Source organism: Mirounga leonina, unplaced genomic scaffold (assembly GCF_011800145.1).
Source record: "Mirounga leonina isolate KUSES-001 unplaced genomic scaffold, KU_Mleo_1.0 Mir_127, whole genome shotgun sequence".
Classification (NCBI taxonomy): Eukaryota; Metazoa; Chordata; class Mammalia; order Carnivora; family Phocidae; genus Mirounga; species Mirounga leonina.
Genome location: NW_023270316.1, coordinates 59,040,224 through 59,062,897, shown reverse-complemented (window position 1 = coordinate 59,062,897; position 22,674 = coordinate 59,040,224). Strand labels below are relative to the sequence as shown.

The following is a 22,674-nucleotide window of genomic DNA, read 5'->3' as shown; positions in this document are numbered from 1 at the left end:
CGCGAGGGAGGAGGGTCAGAGGGAGAAGCAGACTCCCCGCTGAGCAGGGAGCCCGATGCGGGACTCGATCCTGGGACTCCAGGATCATGACCTGAGCCGAAGGCAGTCGCTTAACCGACTGAGCCACCCAGGCGCCCCTTTTTTTACTTTTTTTTAAGATTTTATTTATTTGAGAGAGAGTATGAATGAGCAAAGGGGAGGGACAGAGAGAGAGGGAGAGGGAGAAGCAGACTCCCTGCTGAGCAGGGAGCCCGACTTGAAGCCGGGCTTGATCCCAGGGCCCTGAGATCATAACCTGAGCCGAAGGCAGATGCTTAAGCAGCTGAGCCACCCAGGTGCCCCTTTTTTCTACTTCTTTAGAAGCATTTAGATGCAACCAGAGTTGGGCTACTTAAAAAAAAAAAAAAGCAAGTTGTAGAATATATTTAAGAAACAGTTCTGTAGCTACAACTGGGGTTCAAATCTTAACTGATATTTCCTAGATATATAATTTAATTTAGCCTGGTTCTCTGTATCCCCATACTCATCTGTGAAATAAGAGATTTTAATTTTACAGGAACTAAAACTAGATAAGATTTAACACAATGAATATATTGCTCAATAAAAACAAATTTAGTTATGTCATGTTCAAAATGGGGCTGATAAATATTTTTTTCATAACATGTTTAAGAAGTGATTGCTGACTTATTCCACAAATTTAGGTATAGAATGTTCAGCCACTTTTTCAAGATGAAGAGAGAAATTTGGGAATAAAAAAGAACTTTATATAGAGACAGATATACAGAATTTTTTAACTCAAAAAATATTAGATTGAGTCTTAGAAATTGTCCATAATTAACCTTCTTAACCTACAAAGTGTTAATTCCATGTGGTTCAATCCTAATAGTCAGGAAACAGAAAGTTAAAAAGGATTAAATACATAGTTGGGTAATAGGTTAATAATAGATTTTTATTTTTTTTAATTTTTATTTTTTAAAGATTTTATTTATTTATTTGACAGAGAGATAGCGAGAGCAGGAACACAAGCAGGGGGAGTGGGAGAGGGAGAAGCAGGCTCTCCGCGGAACAGGGAGCCCGGTGTGGGACTCGATCCCAGGACCCTGGGATCACGACCTGAACTTGAAGGCAGACGCTTAACAACTGAGCCACTCAGGCACCCCGAGATTAATAATAGATTTTTAAAGGAACTTTAGAAATGGATCTAATTTCTATGTGTGTGTGTGTGTGTAGATAAAGTAGGTGTTGAAACTAGGTTAGTTTCCATATCTTCTGCACTCTCCTCCCACTTGACAAAAGAAAGAGATACCTTTTATAGATGCTGAATTTATTGAAGTACAGTGTCTAGGAGGGTAAAAATCTCTAGGTTGTTAAGTAAAGGGACAGTTTAAGTTACTGGTTTTGATGATTAATTTCACAGTGTTGTACAGACTATATTCTCTGATCACTATACAATTAGATTAGAAGTCTGGGAATAAGATAGTTATGAAAATCTCATAATTATGAAGAACAGAAATAAATATTACATGATTAATTAGATCACCAGGAACCTGCCCAGGGATTACCTGTCCTTGGCTTGTACATAGTTCTTGTTTTGTTAAGAATAAAGTATGATTTTCATGCCCTGGGATAGTTTTGGCTTATTTTAGGATGTTGTCAATTTAAATTTGTGAGTTATCACTTAATTTTTGATAGAAGAAACAATTTACTATGCAGCTACAATAACTTTAAACTTGTATATGCTTAATAATATATGTCCAAATATATATATAAAGCAAAAATGAACAAAATTACAAGGGAGAATTTGTCAAAGACATACATAATCACTGTGGGAGATTTTCTTGTCGTTAATAAACACACCAGTTGACAGGGGAAAGAAAAGTTAAATAACCTAATTTGCAAGTGTTATTTTAACAACACATATAAAACCCCATGAAAAATGGTTTTGTGATAGTATAAAGCTATAATTTCCAAGCTGTGCACTGAGGTACCACGGGGCTCCGTGATGAACCCAAAGGGATATTTGGGATATTCTAAATTTTTAAGAGAAACAATGTGACATTTAACATCTTTCAGATACCACAGAACTATTAGGTATTAAGGTAGTTCACAATTTAAAAAATAGATCTCACTGCATTCCTTTTAATCACATATTTTGTTTAAGAGTGAAGTAAGATTCTTTTTCTTTCAGTTTATATGCCCCTAAAACCCCCGACTCCTCACAGCCCCACAACCCCCTGCCAATGACTATTAAGTCATTTGGACCTGACTACTTGAATAGGAAAACTTAGGTATTTCCTTTGGCCTACAGTGTGGACTGAGAAGGTTCAGGAAATTCTGGTATAAAGCAAATATCAATTAATTTCACAGTGTTGTACAGACTGTATTCTCTGATCACTATACAATTAGATTAGAAGTCTGGGAATAAGATAGTTACGAAAATCTCATAATTGTGAAAAAAAGAAATAAAGCACTTCTGAATACCTTGAGCATCACAGAAATCTTAATGGCTATTAGCATTACCTAGAAATGAACAATAGGAAAAATATTACATGTCAGAAACTGTGGAATACAGTTAAAAATGTACTTCACAAGAGAAATTTATAGCAAGTAGAGATACAGAACAAAGAATAATAGGAATTTAAAAGGCATATTAATGTATCTGTAGCATAAGTTTTAAAATATTAGTACATCACTTAGTTTTTGCTGCATAATAAACCACTCCAAAACCAAGTAGCTTAAAACAATTGCCATTTTATTCAGCTAATAATTCTGTGGGTTGGCAGAGGGGTTCTTCTGGTCTGGGCCAGTTCAGCTGATCTCTGCTGGGCTTCCTCATTCATCTCTGGTCAGCTGGTGATCTGTGGATGATCTTTGGATGGTCTCACACAAGTTCCTGGCTTTTGGATGAGACCTTGGTTGTCTTCTACATAGCCTTGTCCTCCACCAGGCTAGCACAGTGTTGTTCACATGGTGGTTTTAGAATTTTAAGAGCAGCAAGAGAGGACATTCTCAGATGTGTAAGAACTTTTCAATTCCATTTGATTAATGTCCCATTACCAAGCAAGTCAAACAGCCACATCTAGAATTAGTGCAGGACCAGACTATCCAGAGGCACAGATAGGGGAAGAGGAATTATAGCCATTTTTGCAAACAGTCTACCACAATTTGAATATAAACAGTTTTATGCCAGTAGATTTGAAAACTTAGCTGAAATGAACAATTTCCTAGTGAAAAAAAATAATTTACCCAGCTAACTCAAGAAGAAATGAAAAACCTGAATAGATCTAAAAATAAATTATATCAGTAACAAAACATTTAACCTCTTCCAACCCCGTGAGAAAGAAAAGGTAATCTTGCTGATAGAACTCCAGCAAACATTCAGAGAACAGATAATTTCAGCCTTATTAAATGATTTTAGAGAAGGTAAGGAGATAATACTACTCAACCCATTTTATGAGGCTAGCAAAACCGTAACATCGAGAATGAGACCAAGACAGCATGAGAAAAGGTGCTTCCAGTTTCACTTATGAACATAGGTTAAAAAAAAAAAAAAACAAATGTTAGCAAATTAAGTACAGTAATGAATATCTTTTTAAAATTTGCAGTAAAGGTTTATCCCAGGTCTTATAAATGTGTGACTTTTACATTGCAAGGTTCTAAGTTTAACATTAAAAAATCAGTTAATTTACCACATTTACAGATAAAAGGGAAAAATTATATGTCCATATCAATAGATGCAAAAGAAGCACAATTTAATAAAATTAAGCACCTATTTGTGGCTAAAAAGGAAAAGAAAAAGATCTTAGCAAATTAGAAATAGAAATGAGCTTCCTTACCCAAAAAAAAGACCGCAAGCATCATATATTAGGATAAAATGCTATCCCTGTATTGGGCATCTGTGTATATAGGAGGTTTTAGTTATATTTATGCTATGTATTGTTTTTATGCCTGAAATATCTGGGGGAGTTGGAGGAATGGAGAGAGTACAATTCCTAAAAGGCCTTTGGAAGCTTGATTATTCAGACTCAAAAATAGAATGGGATAAACCTTAGTGAAACATTTAAATAAATTCCAGGAAATGTTAAAATATAATAAATTTTAAGATTAACCATTTTACAAATCACAAAGTACAATGCATAGATTTTTTTCAGTTTTGAAACAATTTCAGACTTGCAGTTTGAAATTCAAATTTACATTAGTACAAAAACCACGGTGCACTCTTTACTCAGCACCCAGCTTCTTTGTTAGCTTTTTTCTGTATTTGCCTTATTCTCTCTCTCTCTCTCTGATTTACATACCCACACATACACACACTTTTTCTTGAAACAGTTAAGTTGCAGGCATAATGCCCCATTACCCTTAATTTGTCAGTTCATGTTTCATAAAAACATACTTTCCTATGTAAACCACAGTGCATTTGTCAAATTATCAGGCTAAATATCTACCATCTAATTCATAGACCTAACTCATTTTGCTAGTTGTTCCTAATAAAAAATGTCCTTTATAAATCCAACATCCGATCCAGGATTAGACCTTGCACTTGTCATGTTTCCTTAATCTCATTCAGTCTGACAGTTCTTCAGTCTTTATCTCTCATGACTACATTTTTGAAGAGGATAGACTAGTTTTATAGAATGGCAGATTTAGGTTTGTCTGACTTTCCTCAGGTTGTTGTTACCACAGAAGTGATAACTGTTTTCTCAGTGCATGAGACCAGAAGGCACACAATGTGGATTTGTTCTTTACTCATGATGATAACCTTTGTCAGTTGGTCAAGATGCTGTCTGTCAAGTTTTTCCACTATAAATTAATAAGGATTTTGTGGAGAGCCACTTGAGACTATAATATATCAATGCATGGATTTTAATATTTGTGAGATGCATTAATTTAAAAATAATGTAGAATTGATTGAGTAGTTGCTAAAGAAGTATGCTGTGATATAAGTGCAGGTTGGTAGGTAATCTAATGATTAGCATATATATATAGGCCTCAGTTTGTTTAAACATGTTTGCTTCTACATAGGACAAAAAATAGGTGTTAATGCAGATAAGCCAGTAAACTGCAGATACACATATATTTCCAGTTTTAACTTTCTACTCGATCTGAATTTTAACATCAATATTAATACCTCTTCAGTTAATTTCTATTATCAAAAAATTCTGTAAATACTGTATTGAAGACTAGATAATACCCTCTGAAATTGTAAGTTGAGAAGGATTTTAGAAATCAGTCTTTTTTTTTTTTTTTAAGATTTTTATTTATTTGAGACAGAAAGAGCGAGCACAGGTATGCGTGAGCATGGGGAGGGGCAAAGGGAGAGGGAGAAGCAGGCTTCCTGCCGAGCAGGGAGCCCAACATGGCACTTGATCCCAGGACCCTGACATCATGACCTGAGTTGAAGGCAGACACTTAACCACCTGAGCCACCCAGGCACCCTAGAAATCACTCAGTCTTTTATCTAATTTATTTTGACTTAATTCCATAGATAAACTATAAACTTTTTTTTATTATGTTATGTTAGTCACCATACAGTACATCATTAGTTTTTGATGTAGTGTTCCATGAGGCAAACTGTAAACTTAAAAGAAGATTGATTTACCCAGTGATAAATTATGTGAAATGGCACATGTTGCTGCTATTACAAACAATTGAAATCCCATAAAATGTAGAACCATATTTGCTTGTAGAGAATTTTTGTTTGTAAAAGCCAGATAGCAAGAGTTTATATCTGAGATGATGGCAAGTAGGTGGCATTTATGCTAATGAATTCCCATTCCCCACATTCCCAACAAGCATACAAACCTTAACATTTGAGCATTGAACTCTTTCCCATCTAGCTGACTTCTTGCTTTAGTAAGTACATGAAAGCTAGCATACCATAAAAATGTAAATTTGCTAGATTTTTATAGTAATAATGCATCCCCAAATTTGAATCTTTATTAAAGATTGGGAGGCATGATATTGGTCAGAACTATTGCTGTTTAATATTGTGTGTGTGTGTGTGTGTGTAAGCTGTACTGTCACCAGTTACTTTTGTTACCAAATCTAGAACGTAGCCTGTTATTGGTTTGTAGTATGTACATTTAATTCATGTTCTCCTTATCCAGAACAAGAGAGATGAACACTTACTGAAAAAAAGAAATGTTCCCCAAGAAGAAAGTTTAGAAGATTCAGATGTTGATGCTGATTTTAAAGCAGTAAGTTACTTTGGTGTTATAAAGTGTTTTTAATAATTTTTATTATAAGCAGGGAACTTCATTTGTAATCTAAGACCAGTTTTACAATGATAATTAATGTATATTAACTCATAACTTTAGTAAATAGACTTAATAAATGTAATTTTATTTAAAAAACTCTTCCCTGAACTGTCTTTTTTTCCTTTTAAGCAAAATGTAACACTAGAAGCTATATTGCAGGTATGTTATTAATTTAATATAACTCTCATTTTGAAGTGTTTTGAAATTGATATTTTTAAAATTTCTTAAATTTACATTTGGTGTTACAGAATGCCACAAGTGATAACCCAGTGGTCCAGTTAAGTGCTGTTCAGGCTGCAAGGTAAATACTAATTTGTCCAGAGAGTTATTGTAGGTGTCTTAGCTGGTAGTCTAGAAGTAATACATTGTTTTTTCTGTTCATAGTTTGAAAATTATAGCAATTAATTTCTTATATTTCTCTTTCTAGAAAGCTATTATCCAGTGACAGAAACCCACCAATTGATGACCTAATAAAATCTGGGATTTTACCAATTCTAGTCAAATGTCTAGAAAGGGATGATAAGTAAGTATGGATTTGAGTGTCTGTTCACTTTTTTCAGTTAACTGAAAATTTAGGATTATAATTTAATGGGTTCAGTTAGGTTTTGCATTTATTATGTTTTTCATTTGCTATATATTTTTATGTAATTTTCTAATTCTGTGATCATATTCAGAAGACCTAAAGTACTTTTTTTAAAATTTTTGAAGTATGTGTATATTTTCTAGGAAAATTTTAGCTTCTGTTTATTGTCTATTCCAACTTACTTCAAATATTTATAGTCTTTATTTTATTTTTGTTTTGAGTAATATTTTAAAACAGCCCAAATAGTGTTTGAGTCACTCTTTGCTTATGAGTCTATATATAGATTAACCTCATGACTGAGTCAACATGAATGATTTCCAGAACTGAGTGGCTCTTACCCTGGGAATATTCCAGCTGATCCACTGATCTTCTTCAAAGTCTTTAATAGAACTCCAACCATGATTAATTGACTAATAATATGCTTTTTATTTGTGGTAAATTAAAAATCAGGTTATTCTTTTCCAGAATAGAAAGGGAAAAACACTACTTTGTATCTTTTGAGATGTGGCCCCATTTCTGTTAATGTTTAGAGATATCCCAGAGTACTGTATCTTAAACCTCATCAATTTGAATTAACTGGGAAGAACGTAAGTTTGAACTCCAAAATATTTTATTTAATTTTATTTTTTTTAATATTTTATTTATTTATTTATTTGACAGTATAAGCAGGGGGAGCGGCAGGCCAAGGGAGGGAAGGGAGCCCGACACAGGGCTCGATCCCAGGACCCTGGGATCATGACCCGAGCCAAAGACAGACGCTTAACTTGACTGAGCCACCCAGGCGCCCCATGAACTCCAAAATATTTTAAAACAAATGCTGATTGTGCTTTTGAGAGCCTTTAGACTAAAATTTGGTAAATTTTGCTAAATGTTGTCCAAAGAGTTTTCAGTTGACTAGATAAAATAGTGAAATATAGATGTTGCCACAAAGGATTTTTATTATTTAAAAATACTTCCTTCTGCTTTCATTTTATGCTACGACCATCTCTCCAAAAATGCTTAACACTTATTTTATTCAATCATGTATATTTTCTGTAACAAGTAATTAAGTAAAAATAAATTTTATTTCAGCTGTTTAAAAAAGTCTATTCTATCTCTACTTTAGGGACCCCCTTTTTCCCTTGATCTCCTTCTTTTTTTTTTACTTTACATTCCAGCCTTTGGGCTCATTTGTGTGTGTGTCTGTCTGTCTGTCTGTGAAATACAGCATATATACAAAAATTATGCTAAAATATATACAGGCCTGTACAACTACCGCCCAAAGCAAAAACAAAATTGTCGGGATGCCTGGGTGGCTCAGTCAGTTAAGCGTCTGCCTTCGTATCAGGTAATGATCCCAGGGTCCTGGGATGGAGTCCTGCATCCTGCTCCTTGCTAGGCAAAGGAGCCTGTTTCTCCTTCTGCCTGCCGCTCCCCCTGCTTGTGCTCTCTCGCTCTCTCTCTGACAAATAAATAAATAAATCTTAAAAAAAAAAAATTGTCAGTGGTTTGGATTTGACTTTATGGATTTTTCATGGGAAACTGTGTTATCATATAAAAGCCCATAGACGTTGGAGCCAAATAGATGTTGGTTTAAATCTAGAGTTTGCTATCGATCAAAACCCAAGTGACTTTTGAGCCTCAGATACCTCATCAATAAAAATTAGGTGGTTGTGAGGAGGGCGCCTGGGTGGCTCAGTTGGTTAAGCGACTGCCTTCGGCTCAGGTCATGATCCCGGAGTCCTGGGATCGAGTCCCACATTGGGCTCCCGGCTCGGCGGGGAGCCTGCTTCTCCCTCTGACCCTATCCCCTCTCATGCTGTTTCTCTCTCTCTCTCTCAAATAAATAAATAAATAAAAATCTAAAAAAAAAAAAAATTAGGTGGTTGTGAGGAATGGAAATAATACACACAAAACACTACAGTATCAAACTTAAAATAAATGCTCATTTATTATTACCCTCATTATTTTTCTACATCTTCTCTTTTTTTTTTTTTTTTTAAGATTTTATTTATTTATTTGAGAGAGAGAGAATGAGAGAGAGAGAACACCTGAGAGGGGATAGGGTCAGAGGACGAAGCAGACTCCCTGCCGAGCAGGGAGCCCGATGCGGGACTCGATCCTGGGACTCCAGGATCATGACCTGAGCCGAAGGCAATCGCTTAACCAACTGAGCCACCCAGGCACCCTACATCTTTTCTTTTTCTTTTTTTTTCCGAATGTTATCTTAGAACACTCCTGCTTTGTAATTTTATTTTTTTATATCTCACTGTTTTCTCATTTTCTCATCTCTCCAATATTTTGCCAGGCTACCTATACTAGCTTAATATAATAACCCAATAACCCTTTCTTCTTCCAGCCAAGAACAACATAAACTCATCATCTTTGATTTTAATGTCCTCTTGCTCCTTCTCTGCCTCTAATATTCCCTGCTTTTGCCGAAATTCATTATGTAGTTCTTATCTGCTACTCCATTTTCTTATCTGGCCCATCTTTTTGACCTCACCGCTTTTTCTATCGCTGACATTTATTCTCCTTAAAATACTTTTCCTTCTTGGGTTTCTCTAACCTCGTTACTAGCAAACTTACTTTCTTTGATATTTATAGAGCTTTGTTCTAAGCCCCTGACCTTTGGCTCTCCTCAGTTTTTGCTCACTACCACCCCCTCCCACCTTGGTATTCTGTTTAAAGGAACTTATATTCTTTCAACCATCTATCCTAACTTGATGTACATAATTTCCTTTTAACAGGTCTCTCCATCAGCCTTAAACCTTTTTTATCCATTCTACATACCATGGACTCCAACATTATTTTCTTCACTCTCCTTTTCAGTAGCCCTCTATACTTAGTATGTCTATAGAATAAATTCCCAGTTCTGAAGCTTGGGATTTGAGTTCTACTCCCCTTCACCACCAACCCCCACCATACACCCACACTTGATAACCACCCTTTCCAATTTCATCCCCTGTTACATTTCTGCATACTTTCTTAGCTTCCTCTCTCTTGATCTATTCCTTGTCATCTGTACACATCATGGTTATCCCACCCGTGATACTTTTATTTGTATTTCCAGCTGTTAGTGCCTTTCTTTCTTTATCTGTCTTTGAAAATCTAGTTCAGTTTCTTTGTGAGCTCTTATCACAGTTCTAAATTGTAATGATCTCATCTTTTCAGTAAAATTATACAAACTTGTAATATCTCCAGTATGTGAAGCAGATGATGTAGTGGATCAGATGGGGTCTCAGCTTTAAGACCAGTCTAGAGGCTGTAGCAGTAGTCAAGTGAAATGGTGAGGGCCTCAACTAGTACAGTGATTTTAAGAGTGATACTGTAAATATAAGAAACATTTAGGGGGTAAAATTAACATGACTTTTTGATTAGATGTTTATGGGAGAGGAAGGAGTCAAGGAAAATAATGACTGGCTAAATGTTGCGACTACCAGTGGACAGAAACAAGTAGGTTTATATTGACTGACTTTGGAAGCCAGTGAGACAGTCAGGTGGAGATATCCATCAGGCAATTGGATATAACAAGGTGAAATTCAAGGACAGGGTAAAGGATAACCATATAGGTCTGTGGGTCATAAATTTAACTGGAAGTTATATGTCTCAAGACTTTTTATTGTGTTTTACAGTCCTTCATTACAGTTTGAAGCTGCTTGGGCATTAACTAATATAGCATCAGGAACTTCTGCACAGACTCAAGCTGTTGTACAGTCTAGTAAGTAAATTAACATCCTTACTTGCTGGGAATTTTTAAAAAATAAAGGCAAGGAAGTGGAGTTTTATTGTAAAGACTGAATTTTATCTTAAAACATTTTAAACTAGTGAATTTTATGAGTTACTTTTGATGGTTGATATCTTTCCCATAGCTATCATTAATCTGTCACTAAATATGTGGTTACTAAAAAGTGAACAAAGTTTTATCTTTTGGGGTAGAGGCTATCTCCTAACAACAGGTTTTAAATTTTCAGTTTGTAGTACCTCTGATGTGCTGATTAACTTATGCCTTTTAACTTGTAACATACATTTTTAAAATTTTGCCCACCTCAGGATGGGCTAACTATGATTAGTGTGTTGATCCAAACTGACAAAAAAAGCTCTTTGAAAAAATTAGAGGTCACCAAGTACTCTTAATGTGTGAGATGCTTAACTGGCTTTAGGTGGCACTGGAGAGGATTTTAAGTAGTATATGATATAGCAATAAATTACACTAAATCAGTTAGTGAGAATACCACTCCCTTTCAGATATTTCAAAGGAGAAAGTTCCCAGTTAGATATTAATTGTAACAAAAAGGTAGCAGGTTTTAGACTAGGGCTTTTAATAGAGACTAGTAGGTACAATTTAATAACAATGTTTTATTTGAATTTTTAATTTTTTGGTTACTTTCTGTTTGTGATACTGCTAAGTGATACTGGTCTTCTGTTTTATAGAAGTGATAAAATTAGTTAAATTACAAATGTGAGGTCAGTTGAAACCCTCATACATTGCTGGTGGGAATGTAAAATGGTGTGGCCTCTTTGGAAAAACAGTTTATCAAAAGGCTAATCATAGAATTACCATATGACTCAGCAGTGCCACTATTAGGTGGACCCAACAGATAGGAAAACATGTCCACACAAAGACTTGTATGAATACTCATAATAGCCCAGACATGGAAGTAATCCCAGTATCCATTAACTGATATAAGTAGGTGAACAAAATGTGTTATATAATGGAATACTATTCAGCAATAAAAAGAATGAAACATTGATATGTGCCATGTATGGATGAACCTCAAAAACACTATATGCTAATTGAAAGAAGCCAAACCAGAAAAAAATCCCACATATTACACGATTTCATCTATATAAAATGTCCAAAATATGAAAATCTGTAGAACAGAAAGCAAATTAAATGGTTGCCTAAAGCTGGAGGAGTGGGCAATAGGACTGCTTTGGATATGGCATTCTTTTGGGGGTGATGAACATGTAAAATTAAATTGTAGCGATAACTATTAAAACTCTGTATAAATACTAAAAACCACTGAATTGTATACTTAAACAGATATATGTAAATTATATCTCAATAAAGCTGTTAAAAGTGTGAGTTGATTTTAATTTAAGTGTTAAGTAAATAATACAGGTAGTGCAGAGATACAACAAAAAATCCTGGAAGTAGTACACAGTTGACTGAAATTTAAGAAAAAGTGATCTGGCTTATCTGGAATGACTATATACCAGTGTTTTAGAACTTACATTAATGTGTAAATTATGTAAGAGTAAAGATTATAATGATACATTATTTAATATATAAGGTAAGCCAGATACGGGAATGATCAGTTCTTTAGGTAAAATCCCATATCAGCGATTAGGATCATATTGACTAAAGTATTCTAAGTTTATGTGTTTGGGGGGATCTCTCTTTTTTTTAAAATGCATTATAGGAAAAATTTCATGCTGCTGTTTTCTTTTAGTTAATGATATGTAATAGCAACTTTTAAATCTTGTCAGTAGGTGTGTTACTTGAATATTACTAGGGGAAAGTGCTAAAATTAACTTTTTTAGGGTAAAGGTATTTGCCACATTTATTCATTCAGTGAACTGTAATTGGGTAACCATAGTGTGCCACGCTCTGTATATTTTATCAACTTATTTAGTCTGAAATCTATAAACTCTTCAACATTTTGCAGTATCAATGTTTGTTATTATTATAGATGCCGTACCTCTTTTTTTGAGACTTCTCCATTCACCACATCAGAATGTTTGTGAACAAGCAGTATGGGCTTTGGGAAACATTATAGGTAAGTTGGATTTAGGTTTAAAAAGACTCCAATTAAGAATCTTAATTAACTTTTCTCCTGCATTGGCATAGCCATTACATCCTATGTTTCCTCTAATTTTAATGTGGGTTGACTATCTTCTTGCCTCATAAATACTAACTTAAGATGGTACCTCTTGAAACAGATATGCAATTTGTTATCAGGATTGATAGGTTAAATTTGTGTTCTCCAAATCAAAATCTGGAGAAACAGCAACAGTTGATGCCCTTGACTAATGGTGAGGAAACATAGAACATCAGTGTCCCAACATGAGCCATTGCATACATTTCAGACTTTCTCATCCTGAATGTAATTTTTTTTTAAATACAATTTTCATTTCTGTAGGTGATGGTCCTCAATGTAGAGATTATGTCATATCACTGGGAGTTGTCAAACCTCTTCTGTCCTTCATCAATCCCTCCATTCCCATCACCTTCCTTCGGAACGTCACATGGGTCATTGTCAATCTCTGCAGGAATAAGGATCCCCCACCGCCTATGGAGACAGTTCAGGAGGTAAATGAAGAATTGCAAAGCCCAGATGGTATATTTTCCCTATGTTTATGCTTTCGATTTTCATTCAGGGAATGAAATAATGCACATACTTATTTCATTGCAAGTATGAGATTTTTTAATAACATATCATATTTAATTTTTGACTCCTGTGAAATGAAAGTTGAGTATCTTATGGCACCTGACAAAATGTTAGTCTACCCTAGTTCTTATTTTTTAATGACTATTTTCATAAAAAAAAACAACTTTCAAAAAGAAAAATACAAAAGGAGAAAACCAAATCTCAGAGGTTTTATTACTACATTGCATTGTTGGTTTATTACTAAAAAAATAAGGGATTGCTACAAATAAAACTAGTGTACTTATATGCAAATGTTCTTGAATGAATTTACATTAAGTCCAATTGAAATTTCTCTAGATTTCTAACAAAATCAGTGTTCTTAAATGTGTGACATACTTTGTGTTAAATCTAATTAAAATAAAAACTTCTCTATTTACATTTAAGTTATAAATGGATCTGAGTATTTTAAGTTTTTAAAACTTTTATGCAACCTTTAATCACTTGACAATGTCAAAAAATGTTAACTATGAAACTTTATAATTGACATCTTTCACCAGCTTCTGGGTTTTGCTGTTATGGAAAGGGTAATACTTAGTGTGATCCCCCCACCCCCAATTCCTCCGTCCCAGATTAAAAAAAAAAAAAAAAAAAAGATAGTAAGGCCTGAATTCAGCAAACTGTATATTTTGTACTGGTTGTCATTTTCTTGAGTAAATCTGAAGTCAGAAAATTTAATTTGAAGTAACTAAAATCTTATCTTACTCTTTAAGCAGGTAAGTGAGATGACATTTTTAAGAATAGCTTTTTTTAGGGGCACCTGGCTGTCTCAGTCGATAGAGCATGTGACTCTTGATCTTGGGGTTGTAGGTTTGAGCCCCACATTGAGTATATAGATTACTTAAAAATAAAATCTTACCAAAAAAGAAAAAAAAACAGCTTTTTTTAAGCTAGCTATACTGTATAGTTACATCTTCATTCTTTCCACTTGACATTCTATGTTATAAAGAAAGTTACTGAAAACAACTGTTTTTCCTTTAAGGTGCATTAATCTCTGCCAGATTTATTTGGATATTTTAATTGGACATCTGAACTATTCAGATTGAATTGATTTTCATTTTCCTAATAGAGATTCATACAAATTTAACGTCTTTTCTTGCTCTGCAAGTAGTATTTACTGCTTTTTGTATCACACTCATTTTTACAAAGACATATTCATCAACTCTAGTGTTATTTATTGTTTATCTTCTTTCCTCAGATTTTGCCAGCATTATGTGTCCTTATATATCATACGGACATAAATGTAAGTAAAGTAGAATCTTAGATTTGGGTTTTTGCTCTTGATGGGACTGAAAGGGTTATTTATTTTTTAGACTTTTGTAAGTGTCAGCGTATATTTTATTAACTTGTGAAGCTTCCAGAATGTATATCTTTTTCAGAAATAGGATTAAGGTTTTATTAACTTTATATCTTAAATCATCCAGATAGCAAAAATACTGACTTCAAAAAAAAAAAAAATACTGACTTCAGAGAAATTTCACATATGTAGTTATTTATCTGTGTCATTCATATTATTTTAAGTATCAGTATTTATAAAGAGGTAAAAACCTTATAAAGCACCTTCATATTTCTTTAAACTTCATTAGCCAGTTAAGCGTCCCAACTCTTGATTTCGGCTAAGGTAATGATCTCAGGGTCATGGGATTGAGCCCTGAATTGGGCTCTGCATTGGGCTCCATGCTTGGCACTGAGTCTGCTTGTCCCTCTCTCTACCCCCTCTTGTTCTGTCTCTCTCTCTCAAGTAAATAAATAAAATCTTTTAAAAAAATAAATCTTATTTGATTCTTATAATAGGATAGATATTATGCCACCATTCTATAGAATAAGAAACTGGGCCTCAGGAAAAGATTAAGTGATTTATCCAAGGTTGCAGAGCTTGTAAGAATCAAGTTGATGTCGGTGCGCCTGGGTGGCTCAGTCGTTAAGGCGTCTGCCTTCGGCTCAGGTCATGATCCCAGGGTCCTGGGATCGAGCCCCACATCGGGCTTCCTGCTTGGCGGGAAGCCTGCTTCTCCCTATCCCACTCCCCCTGCTTGTGTTCCCTCTCTCGCTGTGTCTCTCTCTGTCAAATAAATAAAATCTTAAAAAAAAAAAATCAAAGTTGATGTTCAAAACAGAGATATCTTCTAAAAAAAACAAAAACAAAAAAAACCCTGAGATCTTCTGATGGCAGATCTTGTGTGCTTTCAGTGAAACCACACTGCCTCTCAGGACAACCTTTGGAGGTATAGTATTGAAGAATATCAAGTATAGTTTTAAATGCAAAGGCATTTTCAGATGATTTGGTCATTACGTGAGATTTAGTTAAGAATTTACTATATAGGGCGCCTGGGTGGCTCAGTTGGTTAAGCGACTGCCTTCAGCTCAGGTCATGATCCTGGAGTCCCAGGATCGAGTCCCGCATTGGGCTCCCTGCTCAGCAGGGAGTCTGCTTCTCCCTCTGACCCTCCTCCCCTCTCATGTGCTCTCTTTCTCAAATAAATACATAAAATCTTAAAAAAAAAAAAAAGAATTTACTATATATATTCTGGCAGATTTTTTTATTAGATAATCTGAAAACCCCCTTAATGTAGCAAAGCAAAATGCTACTCTTCCATGGAGTAAAATAATGAATAAATTTCAGTGAATCTAAAATTGATTCTAGTGTTCATCTAGCATTGATTTGGCTTCTCTTGTTCCAGCTAAGATCTCTTTCTGATTTGCTGTATGTTTGTGTTTTTTATAATCCTGTCTTTGTTTACATACATATATAATACAAATGTATGTATGTTTCCCAGAATTATGTGTGTGATTTATCACTGGGATGAAGAAAATACATCTTTGCTAATATTGAACCACATTTCTCTAGTTCATTTTAGAACTTTAAACTCTGGGAAGGGATCTTTTTGCAACCAAAGTAACTTGTCATTTGTGACATATTAGCCTGAAATGTCATAAAAAGTAAGTGAAACTTGTTTAGCCATATACTATCTTATCTTCAAAATGAATATAAAAGTGACAGTAAAAGTAAAAAAAATGATAACTATCTTAACAGCAAGAAAGTAAAATTATATAAAAAAATGTATTTGTTGCTAAATTTAACTCTAAGCATTCCAACAGCTAAGATTAAAGGGAAGATAAACAAAATATCTGATATTACCATCAAGACAAAACCCAGGACATTATGGAATTGATTACAGCCAAATGAAATCTTCCACCATCTGTTGATGATGTTTATTTGAATTTCAACTTTGTATTTGTATTAAAATGGCAGAGTACTGAGTTATAGGTATATCTGTCAAGTTTAACAAATACTCATGGATTAACCACTTAAGCCAGAATTGTGCTGTGAATTGTAGGCTCAAAGATAAGGAAGTCAGAGAGACCCTGCCTTCTAAGACCTTTACATTAGTAGCAGGTAAAAAGAGTTGAAAGGAATGAACTTTTGTTGATGACTTGCTACGCTGAACCTATTTCTGTAATTTTCTTTTATCTTACTACACCCTTATGTGATAAGTTTTATTTTCCTATTTTATAGATAAGGAGTCTAAAATTCAGTAAAGTAAAATAACCTAACTAAGGGCCTATATGATAAATAAAGAGCTATAGCTGAGACTTGAAGCTATGTCCAAGGCCTATGCTTTTTTTATACGATGATCACATAAATACAGAACATGGTGTGAAAACAAAACAAAACAAAAGTAAAATAGAGGAATGACCAAGATGCTAATTATGAGAGCGCATGTTCTCTCTGGCAGCCAGAAAGCTTCACTGAGAAAGTAACATTTAAAACAAGTATCATGTGGAGAAAGATGGTGGTAGAAGTGGCAACAGAGGTAACAAAGATGATTATTTTAATAGCTAACATTTATTAAGGGTTGAAAATGTGCCAGGCATTATTTTAAACATTTTTCGTATGTTAACTCATTTATTCCTTATGAAAATAAGATTGGTACCACCATTATCTCCCTCTTACAAATGTAGTAAAAGAGGCAGATAATTAAGTCATCTAATGTCATACAACTGGAACAAGTAGTACTTTGTCAAGTTGAAAAGTCATTTCAGGTATATGAGGAAAGATATTAAAGACTCAGGAGCATACTTGGAGGGTTTGGAGAACATAGGTAGTTAATAACCCAACACATTTGCTGGGGAGTTAAGTTGCAGGGTTTTGAATCCTGTGTTAAGCAATGTTGGTTTTATCTTGTGATCAGTGCAGAGTCATTGAAGATTTTTAAATAGAGGAGTGATGTGCTCATATCTGTTATGGTCTGATAACTTAGAAGAGGTATGCAGGGTTTGGAATGGGGAAGGTATGAATGTAAGTAGGCTTATTTTGCTCTCATAATTGGTTTAAAGAAGTTGATGAAGGTCTGAATTAGAAACAGTAATGGTTAAGAGAGGAAAAGCTTAGATATTAAGAGATAAAATAGTACAACTTCAAGAGGAAAGGATCAAATTGAAGGAAAAGTAAAAATTACTTTGGTTTCTAATTGAGCAGTCCACATGGATAATAATGCCATAACAATCAGAAGGAGTAAAGCAAAAGGATGAGACTGGTAGAGAAAGATGATGAGTCTATTGTAGGGCAGACATATCGATTCTGACTTACTTGTTCCTCCATAGCAATATTCTAAGAAGGAAAACACAATACAGACTTATTTATCAGTATTTAAGGGATTCATGAAAATATGGGAAAGGGGCTAAAAGTTGAATTCTAAGAAATGCTCTGCATTTGAGCAGTGACATCAAGGGAGGAAGAGCCAGCAAAGCAGTTGTTAAAACTAGAGAGATGGAAGAATAAGTTATAAAAACAAAGAGTAGGGAAAAATACAGCAGAAATTCAGCAGTTTCTGAATCATACAGCATCTTATATACCACCTTAAGAGCCGTATATACTTTTTATGTAGCTGATATTGAACCAAAGAATAATGGTCTAATTTGTATTCTGGGTCGATGATTCATACCATTAAGTGGAGTGTAGTTTTTAGGGGAAGGTGGAGTTGGAAAGACAAATTGATGGTGCTTTTGTAGTATGGATGAGAGAAAATTAGCACCAGTACTAGAGCTTAGATATCAGGAAGACAAGAGAAGACTCTAGAAATGTTTCAGTGATAAATTTGCTGGGTTTAATATCGGTGGCAAGAGAAGAGGAAGTCATACACATCTTTCTAATTTGGGTTTTAAGGTGTAGGACACAACGGAAAACAAGAATAGCAGCAGGCAGAGGAATGAAACAGCCGGAGCGACTTAATTTATGAGATAGTGACTAGTGAGAATGTTGGAGAAGCTGGGTTGGGTTGTGGAGATAATTCGTTGGTTTATGGATTGCAATATGCCTATGTGACATTAGAAGAAAAACTAAATATTAACCCTTAGGACTAGAGAAAAAATCTGGACTGATTGAGGTCAGTCTGTGTTTATTGCATTCTAGTTATTGTGCTTCTTAAAGTTAATTTGCCGTTGCAGTAGTTCTGTAGCATTTGATTTTCCTACCCTTTTCAAAGTTGTACATCCATGGCTTAACATGCCCAGACAATTTTGAGTGTTACCTAACATTTGATATCTAGCTTATTGTATTGCTGGTGCAAATGAAATTAATCAGTTGTAGCAGATTGGTTGTGTGTGGAGACTTGATTGTTAGTGACACTTGATGATAAGCGTGTCAGGGGTCCCTGAGACCACCCTCAGGTTCATTGAACTGCTAGAAAGAGAGAAAAGCTGTTACACTCATGCTTATAGTTTATTACAGCAAAAGGATACAGATTCATTTAGGAAAAACTTAGTTTTTCCCTTTCTATGTAGGGAAAATCCCAGTCCTTCCCAGCTATGTGTTTATCTTCTGTATGTCTTCTTTACTACTCACACAGCCTACTTCACTTCTGACACTTCTGGTTGCCAGATGTATAGGGTTTTCCCCACAACAAAAGGCAAGTCTCTGTGATACCAACTGGGTATCCTGTAATTTAATTTGATGTGATACAGTCTACCTGGAGAGAGTGTCTGATCCCACAGGTTAAGCATTCATTTCTCTCAGGTCCCCCACCCCAGCAGTCTCACACTTCAGACACCAGTTGTCACCTGTGCTTCTGACTAACTGCCTGTAGATCGGGAGTTCCAACAGCCCTGTCCTTGAGTTCAGTTAGGTTAATTTGTTAAAGTGGCTCACAGAACTCAGGGTAACACTTATATTTACCAGTTTATTAAAGGAGATGATAAAGGATATAGATGAAGAGATACAAAGAGCAAAATCCAGGAGGGCCCTAAGGGCAGGAGCTCTATCCAGGAAGCTCACTGAACCAATTTGTACTATTGGGATTTTTACGCAGGTTTCCTCTTGTAGGCATGATCAGTTGTTAACTCCATTTCCAGCCCCTCTCCCCTCTCTGGATAGGGTTGAAAACTCCAAACTTCTTATCAGGGCTTGGTCTTTCTGGCAACCAGCATCCATCCAGGAGCCCACCCAGACTCACTTCAATAGAACAAAAGATGCTCCTAGGTCTCTTATCACTTAGGAATTTATAAGAGTTTAGGAGTCCGGTGTCAGGGCAGGGTCAAAGACAGATACTAGAACAAGAGATGTTCTTAGTGTTCTTATTGCTTAAGAAATTACAGGAGTTTTAGGAGCTCTGAGCCAGGACAGAGTGCCAGGGACAGACACCTATATATATAAATATTTATACTATTTACATGTATAAATATGTATATATTATTTCACAATATTAAAATCAACAAAGGCAAAGGGGGTAGAGTTTAGGAGAAACCAGGTGCAAGCTTCCAGTTCTCCTCTCCCAGTAGAGTTGTAATACAGGACAATGCTTTATTTTCCCAGCAGCCATGAGTGACACATATGAACGTATGAAATATTACTAACCAGGAACCTCCTGAACTTTGGTGTGCAGGGTATTTATTGGGGGTTAGTCATATAGGCTTGGACAGCCCCCATGACTGCCCTTAGCTTCTCAGTCTCCATCCCCTTCTGGAGGTCAAACTGATACAGTGTGGCCCACAACTTCAAGCAAACTAAAAGAGATATTCACATAAAATCACATTGTTGCATAAGCTATTTGCCCAAGATCTCAGGTATACAATGTAATCAGGCAGGATAATCCAAGAGCTTAGAGGTTATCTCAAAGGAGCTAATCAAGAGCCGGTCCTTTTCTTTGGAATGTGTAGGATGGTACCCCTAGTCTTCTCAGTTACCCATTACTGCATATAAGGATTAAATATAAGTACACAGTTGTAACCCAAATCAGCTCTAGTTGTCTCTGAAGCATGTGTGAAGTTGACATCCCATAGACATTCCATTGATACCTAATCTTCTAGGAAATGCTGTGTATGTTAGTTAATAGCAGTTTTCTGTAAGAGTGCCTAACAGGACATTATTGGTTAGCACATTTATTGGAGGTGACATAAATCAGTGAAGGTCTTTGAGCTGAGCATATTCTTATTGGAAGACTTTGAGTTGGAGATTTTCCTTTGGTTCATATACCAGTTTTCAGAATTATTATCTCAAAATATTAACCATATAGAGTTGTCAGCCTTTTGCGTGTGTGCATATATGCCTTCTATTGTGTGTCTCGAGATCAGCTTTCTAGCAGTCTTCAAGTATCTGAAATATTAGCTGAAGTAAAAACTTTTAAAGCTTTCTAGCAGAGAAAAAACAGACATGAATAGTGAAAAATAATTAAAGTAGCCCAGGATTACTGAAGACTTTGTTAGCACAGTATTAATCAGATGATTAACTGGAAGAAGAGTATACTCATTGACTATTAGTGGCTGTAAAAGCCAGGTAGTTTAGTAGTTTAGCGTGGAAATCATGAAAAAGGGAAAACCCAGAAAAAAGAATAGTAGAGGGGGAAGGTGTAAAATAACAGAAGCAGCTTACATGGGAAAAGGCAACAAAAGGTAAGCATCATAGAGAGAGCGGTGTTAGCCTGATAATGGAGATGAGAAAAGCAGACTTTGATGAAAACAGAAGAAGCTAGAGTGGCCTGATAACCACATGCTATGAATTTCAAAGTTTTTAGAACTTTTTTAATATGAAATTTTCAGGGGCACCTTGGTGGCTCAGTCGGTTAAGCGTCCAACTCTTGATTTTGACTCAGGTAATGATCTCAGGGTCCTGAGATCAAGTTTTGCGTCGGGCTCTGCACTGGGTGTGGAGCCTGCTTAAGATTCTCACCCCCTCTCCCTCTGCCCTTCCTCTTGATCCTGCACATTGGTGCGTGCTCGTGTGCTCGCTCGCTCTCAAAAAATGAAATAAAAAACATTTTTAAATAAAATGAAATTTTCAGTGAGGACCCAATTATATTACTAAACAAAATTAAAGAGAGACTAGAGGTGTCTGCAGTTTGAGGAGGCCTAGGACTTAGCTGTAGCTTACCTTACCCTACCGGTTTTTCAGATATTGTTGTGGAGATCCCACTGAAAATTATTAACTGACCTCAGCTAAGAAACTTTAACTATTTCATTTTTCCAGGCCTCTGAATATTAGAAAAAAGTGGTCTTCTGCTAGTAGTAGGTGCCACATGATGGAGAAAAGGTTACATTTTATTTAGCAGCCTCCTAAAGTACAGGCCCAGGCAACCAGTATTGTTTTGTGAACATGGTTTATTCAAACACACTATTACGGATAGGTATTTAGGCTATTTCCTGAATTTTGCAAATATAAATAACGTAGCGGTAAATAATCCTGTGTATTTTCATATTATTGGAGATACACTTAAGGGTAAATCCCTAGAAACAGGATTGCTAGGTCAAAGAGCGAATGCATTATAATTTTGTTATATACTGCCCAAATTCCTTGTCTTAGAGGCTATGCCATTTTGTATTCCCTAGCAGCACCATAAAGTGACTTTCTCCATAGCCTTACAAATAGAATGTGGTGTCACATTTTTAATTTTTGCCAGTCTGATAAGTAAGAAACTGTGTATCAAGTTTTAATTTGCATTTCTTTTTTTTTTTTTAATGAGTGACATTGGACATGATTTCATATATTTAAGGGCCATTTTCAAATCTTTGCAAATAACCTGTTTTTCGATCGGATTTTTGTCCTTTTTCCTTAGCTTTTAAGAGTTCTTTATATATTAAGGATATTAGCTCTTTATTTGTGATACATATTTCAGGTATTTTCCTAATTTGTCTTTTGTCATCGATATATTTTGCCATTCAGACTTTTGCTTTTTATGTAAACAAATTTATCAGTCTCTTGTTGAATCTAAATTTGTTTCCTAAGTTAATAGGTTTTTTATTATGTTAAGCAAATATCCATAAAATCCTATTTTGAGTGTTGACATCAAGAATGGGTGTTGAGGGGCACCTGGGTGGCTCAGTCAGTTAAGTGTCCAACTCTTGATTTCTACTCAGGTCATGATCTCAGGGTTGTGAGACTGAGGTCTGCGTCAGGCTCCCCACTGGGTATGGAGCCTACTTAAGATTCTCT

At 35.3% G+C, this 22,674-nt stretch overlaps 1 protein-coding gene across 1 annotated transcript in view; it reads left to right on the top strand.

The window, feature by feature from the left end:
- The window catches only part of KPNA3 (karyopherin subunit alpha 3), a 101,646-nt gene that overhangs the window by 64,937 nt on the left and 14,035 nt on the right, over window positions 1–22,674 (top strand). Inside the window, exons 3-10 of the mRNA XM_035003444.1 lie at window positions 6,108–6,197; window positions 6,387–6,416; window positions 6,506–6,558; window positions 6,685–6,780; window positions 10,455–10,540; window positions 12,516–12,602; window positions 12,966–13,135; window positions 14,449–14,493. Coding sequence (XP_034859335.1) covers window positions 6,108–6,197; window positions 6,387–6,416; window positions 6,506–6,558; window positions 6,685–6,780; window positions 10,455–10,540; window positions 12,516–12,602; window positions 12,966–13,135; window positions 14,449–14,493 — 657 coding nt within the window. The remainder of the gene's footprint in view (window positions 1–6,107; window positions 6,198–6,386; window positions 6,417–6,505; window positions 6,559–6,684; window positions 6,781–10,454; window positions 10,541–12,515; window positions 12,603–12,965; window positions 13,136–14,448; window positions 14,494–22,674) is intronic.